Source organism: Biomphalaria glabrata, chromosome 14 (assembly GCF_947242115.1).
Source record: "Biomphalaria glabrata chromosome 14, xgBioGlab47.1, whole genome shotgun sequence".
Taxonomy (NCBI): Eukaryota; Metazoa; Mollusca; class Gastropoda; family Planorbidae; genus Biomphalaria; species Biomphalaria glabrata.
In genome coordinates, this window is record NC_074724.1 from 6,111,361 (window position 1) to 6,129,424 (window position 18,064).

General features: G+C 33.2%; 2 protein-coding genes across 4 annotated transcripts in view; one reads left to right on the forward strand and one right to left on the reverse strand.

The window, feature by feature from the left end:
• Nucleotides 1-384: 384 nt before the first annotated feature.
• LOC129922863 (uncharacterized) lies at nt 385-15,504 on the reverse strand. The gene is made up of 10 exons (XM_056010764.1): nt 15,469-15,504; nt 14,519-14,884; nt 14,084-14,208; nt 9,179-9,380; nt 8,147-8,470; nt 7,040-7,123; nt 6,133-6,178; nt 5,810-5,829; nt 2,037-2,099; nt 385-1,057 (listed from the first exon to the last, which is right to left on the reverse strand). Exons 2-10 carry the CDS (start codon nt 14,826-14,828, stop codon nt 984-986), a joined length of 1,248 nt encoding a protein of 415 aa, XP_055866739.1. The 5' UTR covers nt 14,829-14,884; nt 15,469-15,504; the 3' UTR covers nt 385-983.
• Nucleotides 9,191-18,064, forward strand: part of LOC106058939 (uncharacterized) — a 45,594-nt gene continuing 36,720 nt past the window's right edge. For all 3 annotated transcript variants that reach the window (XM_056010762.1, XM_056010758.1, XM_056010761.1), the window contains exon 1: nt 9,191-9,280. The gene's annotated coding sequence lies outside the window, so the exon portion shown is untranslated. The remainder of the gene's footprint in view (nt 9,281-18,064) is intronic.

Below are 18,064 nucleotides of genomic sequence, written 5' to 3' on the forward strand. Positions count from 1 at the left end.
GCAGCTGGCAAGGAGAATATCAAAGGTTGGTTTCTTTATTATTAGCAATAATAATGTTTTTTGTTTACTTACTTTGTTTTAAATTTAATAACTCTATAAAATCATACATCAATTATCATTTAATATGTACATTGTGTTCAAGAAATACTCGCTTTTAAGTCAATAAACCAATATTTAGTCTACTGTTACTGCATTCTTCTTTACAGTTCTGTGTCTAAATGACCTGATAACCTAGATACGCCTGAACTATTGACACTGTTACGCAGCTCGTAAAATACACGCTGTGTTTTGACCTAAAAAGTGTATTTTATCTATATAAATTTTGTTTAAATAGGCTAGATACAAGTATCATTACTCATTTCTTTAAAGTGAAGATTTTGGTCGTAATAAAAGTGATATTTAATTGTAACTTATGTTGAAAGTTGAATATCCCAGAATGCCAGATCATAACGGGTTTTCCAGGCGTTTAAGTCTACATTTTTTCTAGAAATAGAAACATTGAAAAAACACATCCAAAACATTATATAACAGAATCCATCACCTGAATCATTTTAGCCTTATTCCATTATTTCAAAATTAATAACTAACAAGAACTTTTTTTGGTGTAATGAAATATCATATACCTTTAATGTGTCCAATTAAATCATATGATTTTAACAAGTACAACCAAGATAGAATCGTTCAATATTTTAGTACTCAGATTTAAACTATTCAATAGGCCTATATTGCTGCACTTGAATGTACAACTTTATTTTTTTTTTAATTTAAAAAATGACAAACTTAAACTAGAATGTTTAACATACTAACCATAAAACATGTCAACATTTTTAAACTCATGACATGCCAACAATTTAAATAAAAGGAAATTGATAACTCAAAACGTCTACAATCTAAACTCAATACTTGTCAACGATTTCAAACTTGATATATTGTCAGAACAGGTCTTTAATAAGTTTCACTCAAGTTTCAGAAGTAAGGTTTGTTTAAAGTATCGACGATTGCAAATGTATATTGAAATTTTCAAGCACTTTGACTTCGTCTATGCTACAATATGTATCTGAAAATAAAAAATTAAAAAAATTATTGTAGATCGTTTAATATTCAGCTAATCAGGCTGCTATGGGCGAGCAAACGTATTGATTTTCGTTACTACAATATTTTAAACGTCCAGGTCTCGGTAAATATTAAACCCGATTTAACAAAATAATTTAGGGGAAAACAATAAATTCAAAGGTCGTCTTTAGATTTAAAATATGCTAAGGAATGTTAACGCTTTTGACTAAAGGTATTACCTTTATACCTTGCCGTCTTGGGGGGGGGGGGGGGGCGAGGAGAGAATGACATTTTAAGCAGAAGTTTTAGAAGGATATCATGTGGCCAGCACAACAAACTTCAGCTTTTACCGCCACAACGTATGTCTGGACTCGGAGCGTCCTAAAAATTCCGAATCTAAAAATCCCTCGGTATTGAAGCCAAAAATAAAATTAAGTATGATAAAGCGATAATTGTATATAACTTTGAATCAACTAATAAATACGCATGTGATATTGTCTATGAGAAGCTTTTATGAAACAAATGTGTATTTTATGATAAACAATATGAAACATACTACATTATTTTAGTCTTCAAATAGAATTGAATGTAGGGATGTAAATCTTTTCTGTTATTTAGTCCTTCTATTCTGCAGACACTGATACTCATTGCTTATTTCGAATAGTTAAAAGTGTATTAATAGTTTATATTCTTTAGTGATAAATTTATGTTATCAACGTATGTCCTACAATATTAAACTAAACGTTTTTCACAAATTTATTTTATTAAATTAAATTAAATGTAGTATATTAAGATAAATTAAATTTATTATATTATATTATATTATATTATATTATATTATATTATATTATATTATATTATATTATATTATATTATATTATATTATATTATATTATATTATATTATATTATATTATATTATATTATATTATATTATATTATATTATATTATATTATATTATATCTTAAGCTCCATGCAATTACCTTCCAATTTATAGTTTCTATCGTGATTAAGGCTATAGACGTCGACATTTTCACATGAAGTAACTGTATAGGAAGCAATAAATCAATGTACTGCATTAAATTAGGCAGTCGAAATGCAAGTTGTACATATAAATAAAAATAGCTGGGTATCACGGGGTGAATTTGTCAAGGTTAATTAAATGGTAACAGGAAGTACGAAGTTTATTTACAGGCTGCTCACCTTTAGCTTTAAATTTCGGAGTTTCTATATAGAAGATTGGAGAATAAAATGGAAATAATTAGTTTTCATTAGGATTACATTTCTGAGCTTTCGGTTTAAACATAAGAAAAGAAAAATATTTTAATAGTTTTCAAGCTTTACGCTGAGTTTTTTTTTACCCGACTACGCTACCCGGAAGGAAAATTGCGCCCAGGTGGTTACGGTTGTTAAAGGAAACATTGAGTAGGCCTAGAAAGCCCTAGATAAACAAGTCTTTCGTAGGGCTGCTTTTAAGAAGGTGCGAGAACACATTCATTGCTTTGGTTGCACTGGCGGATCCAGGGGGGGGGGGGGGCGGTAGGGGCGATCGCCCCCCCACTCGGCCGACCCCCCCCCCCTTCGGGGGGGGGGGCGGACGAACTTTAGTATAAAATTCACACGATTTGTATACGAATTTATTAATTATGTTAAAAATATATATTAATTATTTATATTTCAACCTATTTTTAAATTATTTCGCCCCCCCCTCTAGTATGTTGGCTGATTTGGTGGGGTCGGGAGGGGCGATGGTATCAATCCCGCCCCCCCTTACACTTTCGAGTGGGGGGGGCGGTCCAATTTATTTGTAGAAATCACAGCTTGCTAACAAAATCAATTAAATATCTATATCATTAAAACTTGTTATTGATATTTTTTTATTGATCTTTTTATTATGTCGTTCCCTGTTTGCCGATTTGGGGGAGGGGGGGGAAGGGGGACGAATACCTCTACTGCCCTTCCCACCTAAACACTTTGAGTGGGGGGGGCGGTCCGTTTTTATGGAGAAATCATAGTTTGTGAACAAAATTAGTTGAACTTGAATTAATATATAAATTTTATATTATGTCGCTCCCTTTCTGGTATTTTGGCCGATTCGGTGGGGTGAGGGGGGGGGGGGGCGATTGCATGTACTGCCCTCCCCACTCTAGCCCTTTGAGTGCTGGGGGGGGGCGGTCCTATTTTTGTGCAGAATCAAAGTTTGTGAATAAAATTAGTTGAATATCTATATAATATAAACTACGTATTGATATGTGACCCATTGTATAGTATGTCGTACCACACTCTAATCTCAAATTGTATCATTAGTAAATTTAAATGAAAAAGGGTTATACCAGGTGGGAGGGGCGATACATCCAATCGCATTTCCCCCATCGGACAAATCAATACTTTTTCTTTTTGTATTATAGTTAAGAAATTACAAATTTTAAAAAATCTGTCATTAATATAATTTATATATACTATTAATTAAATTCTTATATCGAGTCGCCCCACCCCTATTCTTTAATGCCAAATGCAATCTTTAGCAGAAATTATTAAAGGAGCGAGGATTAATCGTTTTCACTCTACCGCCATTCCCATTTCCAGACAGAGTTTTTTGTAATTTCACATGAATATATCATAATTATTTTTAAGAAAGACTTTGCATTGGAAAAGTTAGAATTGAAATGATTTTTTTCAGTATAAGAGTCATGATTGAGATGAGTTCTAAACTCAAATAATGTTTTTATAGTCGACTTTTCCCAACCTTTACTCAATCTGATATTTTTCTAGCTAAAAATCTTGGAACTATAACTCACAATTCATACTACAGTTTTCTTGAATACTATTTATCGAATAAGTTTTTTTTTCGGCGGCGATCCTCAAAGCAAAAATCTAAATATGTGGGGTATCCTATCTTTTCAAGGAACAAATCGGTTTTATTTGCAATGTATTATGGGCCTATAAATTCATATTAGAATATTTTTCAAGTACAACATTATTCGAAAGGTCCTTTTTTAATAGTATGAATAATGAGCTTTAGGTCAGGAGAATGCTTTTCTGCAGTGAAGAATGCAAGAAAACGCTTATGGCGTCGGGGCTTCGCCCCGAGCTCCTTTGATGAATAATAGCTGTACTTGTCAGGAGAATGCGTTTCTGCAATGAAGAATGCAAAAAAACGCTCTTGGCGTCGGGGCTTCACCCCGAACTCCATGGATGAATAATGAGCTGTACTTGTCAGGAGAATGCGTTTTTGCAATGAAGAATGCAAGAAAACGCTAATGGCGTCGGGGCTTCGCCCCGAACTCCATTGACGAATAATGAGCTGTAGATGTCAGGAGAATACGTTTTTGTAGTGAAAAAAGCAAGAAAACGCTTTTGGCGTCGGGGCTTCGCCCCGAACTCCACAAGAGAACCTTAAAGCGCTGCCCCAGTTGTTTTGTTTTTCGCCGAAGGTTGAGAAATGCTGCTTTTTTTATTCTCAAATATATATATATATATATATATATATATATATATATATATATATATATATATATATATATATGTGTGTGTGTGTGTGTGTGTGTGTGTGTGTGTGTGTGTGTGTGTGTGTATGTGCTGTACGCACGTTTATGCGTAGGGTTAGGGTTTACTGGGCGTTAGGGTTAGGGTTTGGAAAAAAATCGCCCCCCCCAGTCCAAAGTTCTGGATCCGCTACTGTTTGGTTGAGGTTGCGAAAAGAGTCCCTATAATTATATCAACATCCCACTCGCCTTTCGGGAAGTGACCGTTCAGAACTGGCGTGTCCCCCTTTGTTAGCTTATTATAGAGTAGTGGTACTGCCATTGTTAACGGTTATAAACGTTCCAGGTAGCAGAAGTTATTTATGTTACCAACAAGGGGAGAGGACTGTTGGGAGACAACTATATGCACATACAACAGAGACTGAAAGGGTAGGCGAGCGTGAGGGGAACTGTCAAGTGTCAGGAAAAAGGTAGCTGGGGTCAGGGAAGATAGAATGACGGAAGGGTTTTCAGTTTCCGTTTAGGTCCCGTTAGAGAAAGTGGTGCTAGGAGTGTAATATTGAAGATAGGGTGTTTAAGTGTTTTTTCCTAATAATAAACATATATCTGTACTAAAGCTTGTGTTTCATCATTTAAATACATGTTCATCCTGTACCTTTAATAATAAATACTAATGCAAGCCAGGTGCTTAAATTGTTTAGTAGTACATATAGGTCAAGAAAAGAATCGACCGTAAAAGGTAGGTAATGGTGGACGTGTCAGGTGTTGTCAGCCTTCGGCCACAGGTCCATTCCCGTGTGTTTGAAGTTTCCAAGACACTGGACATATCTATTTGATAAACAATGACCTACTTGGATCTCCTCCAAACAGAGCTTTATTGTTGGGGCAGGCTTGAAGGAGCTCCTTTTAGTTTTGCTGGACTAGAGTTTCAAGAGTCTTCTGGTAGAAGAGCCGTCAACTTTTCGATGGCACGCTTTTCTTCCAGAGCTGAGGCCCATGTTTTCTCGCTGTCCTTAGCTTTCTTGGTTACCATCTCCCTCCAACTAGGGCTATGTCTTCCTAATTTTTAGTATCAATGCTCAATCTTTTTAGGTCCCGTTTGATTACTTCCACGCAAGAGAAGTATTAGCCTTTAAAATGCATTGCTTAAGTCGGAAATGTGTTTTGATATATAAAAAATACACAAATATAATAATATAACTAAAATACATTTGTTTCTATTTCCAAGAATGCTTTGTGCTGCGACAAATAAATGTAAATGCACTGCTTACCTGCGTTGAATTTACTCTGCCTAAAAGAAAAAAAAAATACAAAGTTGCTTGGTATTTTTTTTTAAAGTTAGTCCTAAGTAAAACAGGAGCCTTACAAATATGAAAATGAACGGAAGGCAAGAACTCAAAGTAGAAAAGTACTAAATATATAGACTTAAGAACATTTCATGACATTTTAGACAATAAGCTATTATTGTTACATTATTTTATGTTTAAGTAAGTGATAGTTTTATTTGAGCTAAAGATTTCACATAATAAATTATTATACTTTTTTATGCATGCCTAAATACCTATATTTAATTTTAAAATATATTTTTATATACCTGAATTCTTTAAGCTGGAGATATGTTATAAATACACGTATCTGACCTAGCAAAATATCAAAGAACGTCATAAAATATATGAATAAAAACAATTAGATACAATTAATTTCCTACTGTTTTTCATTGTGAAATTTCAGTCTGTCTTTTTCTGCATTTTTCTTCCAGTATCTTTTTTTTTTCTACTTTTTTTCTTCCAGCCCCTTTTTTCTTTTTTTCTTCCAGTCTCTTTTTTTTTTTACTTTTTTTTCTTCCAGACACTTTTTTTTTTTACTTTTTTTCTTCCAGTCTCTTTTTTTTTTACTTTTTTTCTTCCAGCCTTTTTTATTTTTTATTTTTTTCTTCCAATCTCTTTTTTATTTTTTTTTCTTCTAGTCTCTTTTTTTGTTTCTTTTTTCTTCCAGCCTCTTTTTTTATTCTTAATTTTTTCAAGCCTAATTTTTTTTTCATACTTTTTCTTCCAGTCTATTTTTTAAATACTTTTTTTTCTTTCAGTCTCTTTTTTTTTCTTACTTTTTACTTCCAGCCACTTTTTTTATACTTTTTTTTCAGTCTCTTTTTTTTATTACTTTTTTTCTTCCAGCATCTTTTTTTTACTTTTTTTTTTCTTCCAGTCTCTTTTTTTTACTTTTTTTTTTCTTCCAGTCTCTTTTTTTTTTACTTTTTTTTTTCTTCCAGTCTCTTTTTTTTAATACTTTTTTTCTTCCAGTCTCTTTTTTTTTACTTTTCTTCTTCCAGTCTATTATTCTAATTTTTCTTTCACTCTCTGTATGTTTTTTTTTCTTTCTCTTATCTATCTTCAATGTATTTTTTGAGAATATTTACACTAATGAATACTTGTACAGACATATACACTACTTTAAATTAGTGTTACATCAATAACTTCAAAGAAATAAATTGAAAGACCTACCTTTCAGAATGATACAGAGAACAACACAAGTGATTGATAGAGCTGAAAGTGTTGCAGCTAATGAGACAACTGTATAGTTATTTTCTTGTTGGACAAATGTTTTGTGAAGAGAAATAAATACAGACGTTAAAAAAATTAAATTAGTTTGTGACCTTACTGGCTTACAAAACATTTAGTTAACGTTTAAATTGATTTATTTAGGCAGAATTAAAACGCGTTTTAATGTTGTTGTTTTTTTCGGTACGTTCAATTAACTCAGATAACTTTCTATATATTAGAGATCCCCGAATCCGATATTGACCCATGTCACTGGGTTTTCCAATTCGCTGTAACATTAGCACCTAATTTAGTAAATTAACATGTTAAAAAGAAAAGCGGCATATATTTATTTCAATGACAAAGACGAAATGTGCCCTTATCCCATAATCCTTAAGTTTGTGGGATTTGGTAATTTTGTACTGTAACGTAGCATTACATCACATTTGAATAAATTCGAATATGTATGCATGCATGACGCGTAGGACGTAATCATCTTCTTTTTGAAGTAACGTCTGTATTATATTAAAAGATAAGATAATTAACTCGTAATCAAACTTGAAAGGATGAACTATTTTCCCTTTATGATTGCTGAAATAATTAAAACTCTTCATTAGTAAATTCATTGGCCTAATAGTCCTTTTTTCCAACGTGTATCACTCAAGAGAAGAATGCTTAACGCTGAATAAGATAATCTTATAAAGAAAGAATTACCCAACTTCTGGGTTTTAAAGAATAATTTTAGTGAGAGATTTGCAGATTACCATGATTCGAATTATGTAGTACTTTTCTTTGGCTATTCATTTACAGTGGAATTAGCTTCTTTTCATATTGACTTTTTCAAGTAAAATAATTGACACAAGGAAGATTTGAAAATACATGTTTTTAAAATTAATAGAAAATTTATTAAAATATGTGAAGGGGGGGGGAGGTTGTTTGGTGAAATTACTAACCTAGCAGTAATCCTAGCGACGTTTCAGAGTTGATGAAGAATTTCTTGGAATATTTAAACAACTGCTATAATTAAATTATACATGTTTACGAAGTGAAAGAAAAATAGTAAGAATATACCTGTGATCGTTTTATGGTTGCTCGAGGACAAAGAGTCACTATTTATATTGGAAGTGTTGCAGATAGTGTCACAAATAATTGTTTCTCTATCGTACAGGAATAAAGTGTTGTTTATAAGAACGCACTGATATGTACCAGAAGTGTTCTTGTCTATCCTTAAGTAATTGCATTCTGTACTAAAGTCTGCGCTGTCGTTGCTATTACTCGAGTTTACAATACATTGATTGAACTCGGCATTGAGCAGATGATCGATAATTCCTAAAGAAGATTTGTATTGTATTCTCCGTGTACATAAATCTTGCAGTAATATACAGTTTTCAAAGTCTAGAAACAGTTAATAGAATTGAACATTAGTTGTAATCATTTTTAGCAACTTGCATCATGCTATACAAGTGTCTGTTATGAAAGTATATTAATTTGATTAATAAAAATGATTTGTTTAGCTGCGTTAGATTAAAGTAAAGTTCCCCTTTACTGATGGGCAGATAAAAGATCATCTGTTTCTGTGGCCTACGGTTAACAAGAGTGTCATGTGGCCAGCACAACGACCAACCGCTTTTACTTTTCCCTAACTAATGTCAGGTACCCATTAGAGCTGGGTGGACTCACAGGCGCCCGAATATCCCAAAATTAAAAATCCCAGTCTTCACCAGGATTCGAACCCCGTTCCCCGGAAGTCAAGCGCTTTACCACTCAGCCAACGCGCCTCCCCAACTGCGTTACATTAGCGCATCATTTATTCTTATAGCATGCTCAGTGCACTATGTTGCTATCTCTCTGGATTTTTAAGGAATATCTGGAAGAAGGTTTCCGTGCTGCCTCTAGTAGCTAGTTGCTTAGTAAACACAACTATGCACAAGTCGGGTTGCGAACTCCAGACCCCTAGATAGGTAACCAAACAGTTTATGCCAATCAGGTTCACATGGCATTTACATTTTAAATAGGTTTTTTTTTTAAAATATATACCCGATGTTTAAACGCAATTATATAATCATTACGTACTTAACTCATAAAGTGTAATTTATAATCTACCTGTTTTGACAGATTGTTTTGTGCCGAACTGAATATCTGTACTGTACCCTGTAACATTTGGGAAGACCGTCACTATAATCAAATATTCTTCACTTCTGTTTGGTAAGTGTAGAGAAAGTTGACACGACGAGTTGTAGTACTCTGCATTGTCTCCATGTTTTTGTAGCCGTGCTGCATGTTGATAAAAAATTTCTGGGGAGTTCTGTTTAAATAAAGCAAGATAATTTAATTTCAGATTTTAGTATATTATTATTTCTATTGTTTTCAAAAGCTAATAATTCCTTCTATGTCACTGTCAAGATCGAAATATGTTGAAAGGACAACATTATCGTGGTTCCTGTGAAAAGTGTCCAAAGACGAATATTCTAAGCATACGTTTAGAGTAATTATTGTGCGATCAATGCGGTCTCATCTATTTTTTTTTGCATACATTTAAAGGAAGGTGCAAATCGGACAAACATTTAACTTTCTAAGGACATATCTGAACATTTTGAAAACAAGATGAAATTGGTAAGAGAGTATCTTTAGATAAAATATAAAGAAAGAAAAAAAAATATATATTATATAATATATAAGGATAGACCTTATTGTGACAGGTGGGGAAATTTGACGTATGTTTGGCACGTTTTATGTCTAGGGGATGATTATTTTTAAAGCTATCACACCCTCACTTATCAGCATATGAATCGGGAGCAGACACGCAACGAGACAAGGCATTGAAAGATAGATACAAAAGTTAAAAATAAAGAATATTTATTTACATAAATATACATATAAGAATAAAAAGGGGGAGGGTTTGTTTCTATCTCTAAATAATACTAGCTTTAATCATCACTCTTGCATTTAATAAGAGAGTATGTCATATTGTCCTCTGACTTAGCTGGTTGTCCTGTTGATGTCGTGGCTGGCTGTGATCCTGGTTTGAGGTTCTGCAGCTGGAGGTGGCGCTCTAGCGGATAGAGGGACGCCGGTGATATAGTTCTTGTGGAGTTTCAATCCCAAATCTAATATCAGTAGTGGGCACAGTAGGGCGGGTGGCCGGCTACCGTGGGCACACGTGTACTGCGGGCAGAGCGGATCTGCCTGGGCAGCGTAGTGAACAGGATATGTCCAGTGAGTTGCAGAGGGTTGGCGTAGCTATGACGTCTCGCACAGATCTGAATCTATAGGGACGTCGTACCTAATAACTCGGCAGGTGGGCTGTCGAATAGGCGGGCAATGTCGATAGCGCCAAGTAATAGAGTTGAGTAGATCTCAGTAGGAAAAGGCAGTGCTGAATAGCACTAAGCACAAATGCAGGTAAATAGATCGTTGATCCAATGAATAAATAGGCAGTAGGTGATTCTCGATAGCAAATACAGTGCTGAATAGCACTAAGCACCTAAATAGGCAGGTAACTCTTGATAGCAAATAGGTGAATAATCCAATAGAAAAAAGGCAGACACCTGAGGGAGGCTGCGGATAAATAAAGACAAGTTAGGACATGTCTCTCATACATCTTATCGATGCCCTCGACTGAGGTGCATTCGTCAGATTGGTGAAATTGCTTTAGAGCACAATGAGGAGATGATGACAAATGGGATTTGGAAAATAGATGGCTGATAGTAGCAATATAAAAATGTACATAAAAGGGGAAATACTAATATAAAAATGTACATAGAAGGGGAAATAATAATCTGAAATAAACAACACAGGTGGATAGAGAAAGAGAAGGGGGGGATGGGCGGTGGTCAGCGACCCAGACGATTTGTTTACATATGACCGTGGGTCGAGAACAATGGAGCGCGCTTGAATGGAGAGGGTGTCCGTTCAAGCGGCGCAACTCTCATTAGAGTAAAATGAGTAAAGGGGAGATAATTCATTACAGGGGAGATAACTCATATATCCTTTCTAAGCGCAGTATTAGTGCGATAGTAAAATTATCAAGGCTGTCAACCGAGATAAAGGAAATAAAATAAGAAGTACAAATATATACATGGTGGCATCAATGATCAATTGAGCAACGTAGCATTAATAGATTAATGCAATACATAAAATATACATTAGCCATGTTCATGTTTTCTACTTACGACAGTGAGAAATACACAATGCACTAATTAAATATAAATGAACTAAGCAAAATACACATGATAAAATCCAATGGAAATATACACAGAGTAATTAAGATGGAACTTGTGATTAAGTTCGGCTTACCACCAGGTATTCCTCTAGGAGGGAGAATAAATGATATAGTCCAGACTCGATTGCTCAGATAGAATGAGAAATGAAAGAGGGTCTGATTTCATTTGGGTCTACTTTATATATGCCTGAAAAGTGTGGGCGGACACAGGAAATGTCCTAGGCTTAGCATTATCTTACACGTGGGTGAATTAGACTTGAGATGGGAGTGGCACCTGGGTACGTCGAGAGGCGCTTTGACTCGAGTAATCTCCTAGATCAAAGAGAGACGTGGGAGAAGGGGGGGGGAGAGTGACTTGCATTCCACACAAGGTGGTGTCCACTGCGGCTGTCAGACATCCTGCCGATAAGATCAAAGAGATTATCTTTCCCCGATCAAGGGCAGATAAATGAAAGGACTGGCCTAGTTTTCTCCAAGGTGGTAGACTAAGTCTAGCCTGGTAGAGAGGAAAAGTTGGGGCGGGTGAAGAAATTGGAGGTAGGATGGGGAAATAATTAAAATAAAATAAATAAATAATGAAAAATAATAATTAATGCTGTGATAAATTTGAGTGACTCTGACAGCGAGTTTTTGACTTGTCACACTTGTAAGGAAATTAAATGTTGCCAAATAAAACAAACTATATTAAAAAAATATGTTTGAGAAAATTTAAATAAATATATATATATATATATATATATATATATATATATATATATATATATATATATATATATATATATATATATATATATATATATATATACTAAAATTAAAATTAAAAACTAAAGAAAAAACTAAATTTAAGAAAAGCAACAAAAAGAAGAAAAAAAGTGTATCATTGAAAAATTGAATATTTGGTGCTAAAAAGGGCACAAAACATAACGTCTTTGATAAAAATATCTTGCCAAACTTGAATGAAGATTGCTATTGAGAGTACTAATTCATAGGCATATTTTGAAGGCTTAATATATCATATCCCTTTCCCAACCCGATCTATAAAAATAAAAAGGAATGTGTACAGACCAATATGAAAATTAAAAGTTTACGGGAGACTGAACTAACTTAGCCTTTCTTACAAAGATGGCCTTACATAATTGGAGGCCCTAGGTGACGTGAATTTTTTGGTCTCTAATCAAATAAAAAAAACAAAATTACCCTTTTTTTTTAAACCTAGAGTACCCCAACAATATATATTTATGAAGCCCCCACCAATTAGAGGCCGTAGGTTGCTGCCTAGTTTGCATACTTCTAAAGCTGGCCCTTCTTGCTATTTGGCCCCCCCCCCATCTCTCTTTTTTAATATGTACTAAAAAGGAGAAGGTGATGTGCCTAAAGGGACACTGGAAAAGAGACATAAATAATAAGAGACAGGTATATATATATATGTATACAGGGCCGGTCCTACAGATTGCGGGGCCCTATTGTCACAGTCTTAGTTGACATTGCATGATCTAAAGTTCACGTTATGTTAAGAGTTTAAAAGACACGTGGAATTCCTGATGTAGAAAACAGGAAGTAGAATGAATAAAGTTGACTTTGAGTTCAGTCAAGTCAAGTCAGTAAGGTCTTGCTCCCGGTCTAGGAAGGTTGGACCTTGCTTCCTGGACTGGTGTATATATATGTATATAGCATGAAAGTTGATGGACTGGTGATTGTTGCTTAATAATATTTGAGAGTTGATTTCATTATGTGCTTATTGAATATTAAAGTATTATTCGTATTTCAATCATGGATATCTATAGTTGGAGTTCCAGTGTACCTAGTAGTAATTGTTCTTATTGTTACCCGCTGGGATCCGGACGTGATTTGTAATCTAGAGACTCTAACATATATTGGATACATTTGATACCGCTGTTATGCGAATAGGATTGTTTATTATTTCTTGACTTGTAGCACTAACAAAGAGTGCAGTATTATTATTATTGTAGTAAAATAAACTTTATATTTGTCTGCTGAAACGGACTTAAGTCAGTTTATAGTATTTGTCTTGTCACGTGTCAAGAGTACTTCAGGAAGCAAGAACCCAGCATTACACGACATTCGCATTCTGAAACGTTACACCATTAAACCTATCATTTACACCTATGCGAAACGGTTTGCGCGGGGCCCAGTTTGGGTAGGGATAAGGATAAGTGAAAATTAAGATTTTTTATTTGAAAATAAATTCATCTTTGCATTTATTCATACTTTACTAATTACAAAGTCAATGTCAAATTAACTTTACAGTAGATGGTAGTTTTGTAAAAAAAAAAAAGCCGATAAACATTAAGATCTTCCTTTTAGATTTATTATTAACTAGCAAAATATCGCTTTTGATTTTTTTTAAAGAGGTCGAGATAGATTTAGATTTTTGATTTGTTTGTATGCCAAATGTTTGTATGTTTGTATTTGTTTTTGTTTTTTTAATCACGAGTAGGATTGGCGTTTTCAATATTGAAGGACACCCCAAAATTCAAATTTGTCTGTTTTTAAGCAGATTTGCATCAATTTTCAGAAGATTTTAATAATTTCAGGAGATTTTCTAGACTTATTCTTACATTTTGCAAGTTCAGGAGAATTCTAGGAACTCTTTAATAATAAGTTAAAATGGTTTAATTTAATAATTAATAATGAAAGTGAGGGGCCCACTGCGGCCGCATAGGTTGCAGTGGCCTAAGACCAGCCCTGTATATTTATATATTTTTAAACGTTTTGTAAAGAAATAAGCGTGACACAGTTTCTGCACTTGTTTTATAAATAGTTACCTTCGCATGAGTGTCAATAAGACTACATACTGCTTTACGAAATATTGATTCTGCTTTACAGTTAATGTACAAAATATCAGTTTTCAAGTTGAAGAAAGGAAAACATCGGACATTATTTGCTTTATCTGAAATTTATATTCAAAAACTTAGAATAGATATCAACTTAAAAATTAACAATCACAAATTAATCATAGAAAACTAAAAGTCAATTAAAAGATCGTGTCTCAAAAATAAAAATAATCAGTTATAATTGCAATGGGAATGTCCCGAAAACAGTTTTACTATGTAAAAAAAAAATTAAAAATTAAACTTAAAATACTTAGAAGATGTATGCCATTTTAATTTATAAGTACACTTAACGGTTACTATAAGCAAAACTATTCTACTGTTTGATAATCTAGTGGTAAAGACTAAAAACAAATAAAATATACTGACCAAATGTTTTAACAAAACAGCTCGATTCACTTGTTTTGTTTGTACCGGTATCTAATTCCATTTTAGGCTGTGGTATCTTTTTTAATGTCCATTTTCCTTCGTGAACTTTGGACACGTTCTGAATTACAACTTGCGCTGATACAATATCATCTTTGAAAGTTAAAGTGACGTTTTTTACAACTATAGTTTTACTCCATGTCTTAAATGTGTTGTTACTGCAAAATTGCAAAACTTTTAAGCTATCCGTGAGACCCTTTCCTTTGAAAAGAATCAAAAATGTACCAGGATCATTATATTTTCTCCACCTCATTGAAATCAATCCATCACTGTGTGTTTCATATGTACCACACTGAAGTTCAAGACAAACTGTAAAACAGATTACAATTATGATTTTATTATTTGTACATTGATATGAATACAAAATTATAGAAGGACATTTTTTATAAAAACAATGTTGCCTTATTTCTATATTCATCATAACTATTCACTTTATTTTCTAAACATTTAATAAATAAGTTTTAACCAATTTAAAATCATTTAGCCGACTCTGACTAAATTTCGATGGATTTAGAAAATTAAAAAAAAAAACAATAAAAAAACAACAAAAAAACATCATAATATAAATGCAAACAGAAGACTAACATATCAAAACTTGATTCATATTTTGATTTTATTCATGCGTTTAATAACAAATAAGTAATCGTCATTGATTTTGAAAATAATTATAGAAAGTTTCATTTTATTTTGTATTATTTGATTATGACTTACATATGAAATTTGAAACACAGCCTAAATACAAGAGTAAAACAATTCTAGGAAAAAACATCAGTAATACAATAAATCGTTTTTTTTATGTTTGTTTTATTTTATTTTTTTTGACAATTTTGATTTTCCTTATAGCAAAGTATTTTTTTAGATAGCACACCCAGTTGAGTTGTAAAAATAAATACCAGTATTTGAAAGATTGTATGACCTAGAAAAATTGTTTTTGTGAACTAGATCTATAAAAGTAATTGTTTCTTTCCGGTTACGATTTAAAATAACATGGGAAGTAAATGAACACTTAACTATTAGAGTTTCGATGCGTTAGTAAGAGAAATAATAGAAATAATTTTAACAGAAGTAGATGTTAAGAGTAATCACGTATATATTACACGTACTTTGATGTTAGTTATAAAATTAACATTTTTGTATCGAGGGCCGCATTAAAAAAAGTTTGGGAATGGCGGGCCGCACATATATATATATATATATATATATATATATATATATATATATATATATATATATATATATATATATATATATATATATATATATATATATATTAGAAAGATAAGCTTGCTGTGTAGAATGTCTTTTAATTCAAATATACACTGTATTACGATTTTTTTTAATTGCTGTTGTCTTTTTATATCACAATATCCCCACAAAAATACATTTGTACTTTATGTGTAGTATTTTACTCCTTACACTCTTGCATAATGTTTCTTAACTGTGAAACTATCTTACTAGCTGTTACCCCTGTGTGTGACTGCTGTCAAATTACAGTCAGTCAACATTGACCAGTGATTATACTTGTTTAGTTTCCACAAAAAGTGCTTGTTCATTGAATGAGTCAATTTATGTTCCGGAAGTTAAATATTGGGACGAGCGAAGCCTGCCCTTGTGGAGCATCACCAGAGGATGCTGACCATGTCCTTCAATGGTGCATATTAAATCAAAGGATCCGAAGAAGATTCTCCAAAGACTATTCGGAGAATTGCCTGATCTATATCTCAGTTATAGAATAATCTGAACCCTTCAACATGAAAAATGAGAACGAAGAAAAAGAACAGATGTATGTGTACCCAAGTGCGAACAGCAGCAAAGTTTTTTAAAGTGTGGAAATACAGCTTATGGCACCCATAAAACTCCCGTGGTAGTGCTGACTGGAACTTCTCTTTGCTTTGAGTTATGTCCTCAGGAGCTGAATCGGCTTCTCTTAATAAGTGTTGTACTTTTAATCATTTCACTGAAGATAGTTTCACCTTTCAGCAAAGGAAAATGACAAAAAACTTTTTTTTTTGCTTGCCTGTAGAAATGGGAAAGTCGTGTTTGAAAAAATTTAACATGCATTTACATTTCATATGTAAACAATCAATTGCAATAGATGCTTTAGAACACTTGAAATTTTAGTCTTCCACTCTTCATTAGAAATATTGGTAACAAAGTCACAGTCAATGTCCTTCAAGTAACATAACAACTTCATTCTTGAGATTTTATATTCATCTCCTTTGTCTTGCCCATGCTAATCTAGCAGATACATTTGAATTGAATATTCATAAATTAGAGCTACCCGTGGTCAACTCCCCTAGCTCTAGTAAGTTTCATTACTCTTTCCTATCTTTTGAATCATGTTACAATTAAATTATATGCAGCTTTGTGCAAACTTTCTTGTTTGAAGTTTATGGTTCTCAGTCAGAGATCGAGCTCCATCAGTTATTACATTTGCCATCTTGTTGCAAGCGTACCCAACACTCAGACATTGTGTATTGAATTGAGTGTATTGATGTGTAGCCAATAAACGTAATCTTCGTTTACTTAAAACTTTGTATAATGAGACAGTTTCAATAATTTATATACATAATAGTTTATATCTATATACTGTGGGCACACCTGATTTCTGTAGGTGTCGGCGGGCCGCATAAAACAACTCTCCGTAATTTGCCCACCCCTGGACTAGACTATGAATGATCTTTACATTAGAAAGGAAACCGATTTCTGCCCAAGTCGAGTGCCGAAATGAAGATGTTGTGCTCTAGGCAGTTGTTGTTATAATGTATTTATGATGTCCATGTAAATAAACATATGTGCCTTGTTGAGTTGTCACCATTAATTTATTACATTGGTGTCAAAAGTACCCATACATGTATGTATGTCTCGCAAAGAAATTAAAACTATTTCACTAATCTTGATAAAACGTTGAAGAAATGTTCTTTGGTTGCTAACTGGAACCGTAACGAATGTATAGTAGCCCTAAAACAAACTTTAGACCCTCAAAAAAAAAAGCTTCAAATTTGTCTTTCAAAAGCATTTTTACATAAATTCGTTCCTTATATCTGCGAATTTAGAAGTCTTGACGTACTTTATAATCCCATTCATCTATCGAAGCCGACATCTAAGTCTAGACTCTATACAGTCCAGGACTCTAGATCTATCTCTAATTCTAAATCTAATTCAAAGAGGAACATTAACATACAAAATAAAGTCCATTCATTTCATATTTTAATCAAATTAACCCTCAAATTGTGTGTTACTAAAGCATTTTTCATACATTCGTACATTCGTTCGCAATAGCTTTCATGTTGACATGCATTTTAATAAGCCCATTCATGTGTCGTGCACACCGCTATGTGAAATGTAGACACACTATGATTGGACAGGCTACATGGGGCTCTATGTGGGGGATATTAAATAAACTAACATGCAATAATTAATAAGCTTCTTAAGCCATTGAATTCACTCTTAAAATATTATGTCTACATCTATTATAATAGTATCTAG

Bases quoted from the DNA above. Each gene is read 5' to 3' on its own strand.
- LOC129922863 (XM_056010764.1), bottom strand. From the start codon at position 14,828: ATGAGGTGGAGAAAATATAATGATCCTGGTACATTTTTGATTCTTTTC. The intron at 8,471-9,178 runs GTAGATTATAAA...AACTGTTTCTAG, and splicing joins AAAACAATCTGTCAAAACAG to ACTTTGAAAACTGTATATTA. The intron at 1,058-2,036 runs GTAATTGCATGG...TTTTATTTTCAG, and splicing joins TAGAAACTATAAATTGGAAG to ATACATATTGTAGCATAGAC.